At 41.7% G+C, this 5,067-nt stretch overlaps 1 protein-coding gene across 1 annotated transcript in view; it reads left to right on the forward strand.

Annotated features, from left to right (window-relative positions):
- LOC103915427 (lethal(3)malignant brain tumor-like protein 3) overlaps nucleotides 1-5,067 on the forward strand; it is a 31,751-nt gene that overhangs the window by 16,615 nt on the left and 10,069 nt on the right. The window contains exons 12-16 of the mRNA XM_009322237.1: nucleotides 731-845; nucleotides 961-1,060; nucleotides 1,902-2,081; nucleotides 3,670-3,801; nucleotides 4,195-4,256. Coding sequence (XP_009320512.1) covers nucleotides 731-845; nucleotides 961-1,060; nucleotides 1,902-2,081; nucleotides 3,670-3,801; nucleotides 4,195-4,256 — 589 coding nt within the window. The remainder of the gene's footprint in view (nucleotides 1-730; nucleotides 846-960; nucleotides 1,061-1,901; nucleotides 2,082-3,669; nucleotides 3,802-4,194; nucleotides 4,257-5,067) is intronic.

Genomic DNA, 5,067 nt, shown 5'->3' on the forward strand with positions numbered 1-5,067 from the left:
CTTTTCCGCCAGGCAGCTTTCCAGCCACTCTTCCCCAAGCCTGTAGCGCTGCATGGGGTTGTTGTGGCCAAAGTGCAGGACCCGGCACTTGGCCTTGTTGAATCTCATACAGTTGGCCTTGGCCCATCGATCCAGCCTGTCCAGGTCCCTCTGCAGAGCCTTCCTACCTTCGAGCAGATCAACACTCCCGCCCAACTTGGTGTCATCTGCAGGTTTATACATTATTTGAAACTTTGCCACATAGACAGCCCAGTAGCCTTTAAACTGCAATGATCCTTGGTCTCTGTTAACCTGACCTGGATCTGAGCTAACTATTACTAGTCCCTTTGTCCAGCAGAAAATTCTAGCTTGTTCACTGCAAAACTCACCAAACCTGTTGGCTTTTATGGTGTTTTGGGATCCTCAGAAAACAAAACAATTAAATAAGCAATTGTGTTTGCATAGATTTAGTCTTTTGAGTATAGAGTGTGTTGGAGCACCCCATGGTCAGATCTTTCTTGCAGACCCTGTGATTTGACTGTGTCACCAGAATCTGGTTGTTCTGTAAAACATAGGTGCAGGGGTCAGGAAAACAAGTAGTTACAATGAGCACAAGGGACGATTGTGCTTGACTGAAAGATTGAATGAATCAGCCCTGAGCTGAGCAAGGTGAAACAAAGGGGGAAGTTAAAATAAAAGCTGAGTCATGTCCTTAACTGTATCTCTCACTGAGACTGTGTGCTTCTTTTAGATACATTTTGATGGTTGGGACCATAATTACGATTTCTGGGTCGATGCAGACAGCCCTGATGTTCATCCGGTAGGCTGGTGTGCAAAAACTGGACATGCTTTGCAAGTCCCTCTAGGTAAAGTAGATGACATTACATTGCTACGTTGAATAATTTTCCTAAGTGCAGTCTGCTCTTCAGATGCAGGGAGCGTTTTACAAATCTGTTTAACTTTTTTTTTTCTTATTACCAGGTGCTGTTGATCGAGTGGGAACAGTGGGACAAGCGTGTCCTACTCCAGGCTGCCACGGTATCGGTCATGTCAGGGGACCACGATACGGAACACATTATACGTATGTATATGAGATCTTCTTAGAAGGGTTCTGCCTGCGAGAGCCTGACTGCTGACAATAATAATAATGCAGCAACAAGCACCTGCACTGCACTGAAATTATCTCAGGGTGTTTATTCTGGGGATAGTTATAACTGCAATTGCAGCTCCCTCTTGTGTCTAAATGTGCTGTTTCATCATAAATTCTGTTTATACCAGTATAATCATTACAACTGCAATGCAATCCAACATAGATTAATTCACTCCAGTTTCCACATTCCCGCATTGCTGAAGGAATTTGTTTTGTAAAATAACATACCCGAGAACAGCATGCAAGGAGACAGTTAAAGAAGGAGAGAGTGTGGATAGATTATTAAAGTGTAAGAGTGAGGAGAGCTAGCTAATGTTTTGTGCTCTGCCTTTTGATTTCTTATGTGCTCTTGGAAAAGGAAGGTTTTTCTCGATTAAGCTATTTTAAAGAGCAAGAAAACAATCTCAGATGGGAGGTCTGAAGGTCTAGTAGTATATAATGTGGTAAAGGGCTTTGAATTTTTCAGAGTGAAAGTTGCAGGACTCTTTATTTCATGAAATATTGTTCAGACAAGCAGGTTACAGAGGAAGAGCTCTTGTTCTCTGAGGTGACTCTAAAAATATGACTTTGGTTTCTGATTCTGCCATGTAGTCCCCTGCTTTCCCACACCCAAAGCTGGGTAATAACATCTCCCTGAGTGGTTTTGGCCTCACTCTTTCTGGGTTTGTTGATGGATATGTCTGCCTGAGGCTGGTAAGACTGTATGACTTAAAAACGTGCATTGTTCTCCCCCTCTCTCTCTCTCGTTTTTTTCTTTTTTTCTTTAACACAGGTTAGTTGGCTGCCCATATTCTGATGTGAACCTCAACAGAGAAAACTTGTTACAGGACCGCCTGAGTGGGGAGAGACCTTCCCCTAGCAATAGTATGCAGAAAGCCAAGAGGCTGGAGACTCCTGCCCCATTTCTGTTGGGAGCAGGAGAGTCTTCTCAGGAGGACTCTCCACAATCCAGGTGAGCTGAACACTTTTCTTGGGCAGGTACTGGGGAGCAAAACCATTTTACAAGGCTGAAGAACACAGGAATTGGCAGAGAAGCAGCAGAGCATTGAGTTCATCTGTCTGTAATACTGACCCATGCCCCAGACACTCTTAACCCAGAGCAGTGCACTTTTATATCCTCATATGGCTTAATAGGTTTCTTGATTCCTTAATCCTGCTGCTCTGGTCATGTTCCAACAAAGGAAATTGCATTCTGTCTCCATAAATTTTTCCTTGCTGTTTCAATTTAAAATATATTCTTTTCCTTCGTTTCCTGTCCTAAAACTGTCAAGCAAGGTTATTTTGCACTATTAAACTGTAACTGCAATCCACCCCAGAGTCGGCTGCATTACACTGGTAGACGTAATCATAGAATCATAGAATAGTTTGGGTTGGAAGGGACCTCTAAAGGTCATCTAGTCCAACCACGGCAGGGACATCTTCAACTAGATCAGGTTGCTCAAGAGCCCTGTCCAGCGTAAACAATTTCTTCCTTCTAGGTCTAAACCTACCCCCCTTTAGTTTAAAGCCATTCCCCCTTGTCCTGTCGCAACAGGCCCTGCTAATGACTATATGTGTATCACTTGGCAGACAAGTTGAGCTCCTTCAGATACTTTTTCTTACATGAAAATCTTGGAATTGAGTATCATTGAAGCAAACTGTGTGTTAGTTCTTGGACTGCAGGAGGCAGTTAAAGTGTGTCATGGGACAGACCTGGACATGAAGGCTTTTATTATTGTTGCCTTTAGTCTGTACGAATCCGGTCTCACTAGAGCAAACTCCAGCAATACTTTCGGTCTTTGTTGTATATGAAGGCTTACATACATTTTAAAGTTCATTTGTTTTGCTTAGATTTACAACATTTTCAAGATATATTTGGCCAGAAAAAAGGAATACTTCTGTCCCCTCCCTGGCATACATGGCCAAAGTTTGCCTCCTCCCATCCTAGAAATGTGCAGGGGTCTCCACTTGCTAATCTCAACACCAGAATTGATTGCATTATGGCAATATGCAATTATGGCACTGTTACCATAATGCTCTCTCAGGAGCTTTGGGATTGTCCCAGAATAAATGGCATTCTAAAATTGTAATATATTTCTATTCTTCTAAGTATTTCATTTCCTGATAGTGGGAGGTCTGAATTCAGTATGCAAATCTGATAAAACCCTACTGCTTGTCCTTCCTTGGGCCACTGTGTAGCTCATTTATGCATCAAACTCAGTCATGGAGACTCTTAAATGTTATCCGGCGGTATCAAGATTCAAAAATCTTAAATCTCTTGATTTCACCATAACACATGCTTCAGTGAGTTTCTTGTAGCTGCTGGGATCGGAGCCTCAGTCCACAGGGGCTGATTTATTTCACATAATCTCTTTCAATCCGTGCTGAAGAGTAAAAAAGCACTTTGACTGTGCCAGTAATGATGGCGAGGGAGAGGAAAGCTTCTACCACTAGGTGGTGGTTGTTGCTGTCACTTGCAAGGAGCAGCCAGCTTTGCTCTCCTGCGGGAAAAGGGAACAGAGGATGTCAGTTTAGCTACTATCATTTATCTGTCTTTCCAGAAAATCTGCACAAGACAGTGAAAAGTCATGTCAAAGCAGTGTTCACAGTCTGTCGGAACAGTCTGAAAACAATCAAGAGAGAGACTGGGTAGAAGAGGATTCCTCTGCAGACATCAAAGCCAAACCGAAAAAGTAAATAAGATTTTTGTGATGTATTTTCATGCATTAACAGTTGTGTTTCTTGATGTTACTGCTATGTCTGAAAAACAGACCTAAATCATAACTTAGAACACCCCAATTTGATCAGAGATTTGCAGCATAGGGTCTTAGAATGACATAGTAAATCTCCCTTCCTTCCATTATTTTGGGCCCTCTCTTTCCTGCAGTAAACTCAAATCTGAGTTCTAGCCATGAATTTAATAGCACAGTCCTTAGCTTAGAGAGAGGTCAGGGACAGAGCAGTGCTATTGCTTATTTTATGAGGGAAAAGGTTTTGGTTCCTAAAAGTCCCTTTAACCTCTGTATAGAGAAGAAATTATATCAATTTGTGTATCTTTTGAAATGTTTTGTAATTGATGCTTTCAGGCTTGGGTGCTCGCATGCCTATATAAAGTTCCAGCTGGTGAAACAGGAAAGCAGTGGGAAAGGTTGGTTAAATTTTACTTCTTTTTCTGTACGTGTGCATATATGTGCAATATACCACAGTCACAGGGAGCATTTAAAACTTTACAGCTTTTTTGTCTTTGATTCCACAGTCAAGAGAAGGCACATGCTGGAGGTGATGGTAATGGTAGTCTTCTTCCTTTAAAATGAGGAGGAAGGGTAGAATTACTTAGAATTGAAATGTTTAATACTTTGTAGAGCGAAGCCTCATATTTATTAACTGAGAAGACAAGCTTGCACCATCTCTTGTATCACTGCATACTTTTCTGAAGTGGCAAGGGGTTTTTGTTCCCCAAGCAGCTGATCACCATTCTGCTGACAGAGCCAGAAGTGACAGCGGAGACTTGGTCAAAACCTGGCAGATAGTTTAAGTTCCATCGACTTCTTTCTTTAGACCCCAGTGGATATTCAGAAACATAAATAGAATCATTTTGGGTGGTGCCTTTTTTAAGGTTCTCCTAAGGATGACAAATAAAAAGAAAAACAATGCCTTTTTTTTTTTCTGGTACGTGACAGGTTAAGTTTTAAGAGAAGCTTTCTGATACCACTTTAGCAAACCATATGCTTAACTTCCAGATTTACTATAAAAAGCTATTTCGGAGAACTGAGCTGACCAGGCTTTTAGGAGGATTTAACATGGTAATAAGTCTCCAATCAAAAATAGCTACGCAGGCACAAACTGGGACAGGTGCCTTGCTTTTTTTTTTTTTTTAATACTCATTTTTACCTAGTGCTGACTTCTGCAGTCAGAGCTGGAGAAGTTTGCCAGCTATGAGCTACAGGTGCAGCGTGGAG

This window comes from Pygoscelis adeliae, unplaced genomic scaffold (assembly GCF_000699105.1).
Source record: "Pygoscelis adeliae isolate BGI_AS28 unplaced genomic scaffold, ASM69910v1 Scaffold513, whole genome shotgun sequence".
Lineage (NCBI taxonomy): Eukaryota > Metazoa > Chordata > Aves > Sphenisciformes > Spheniscidae > Pygoscelis > Pygoscelis adeliae.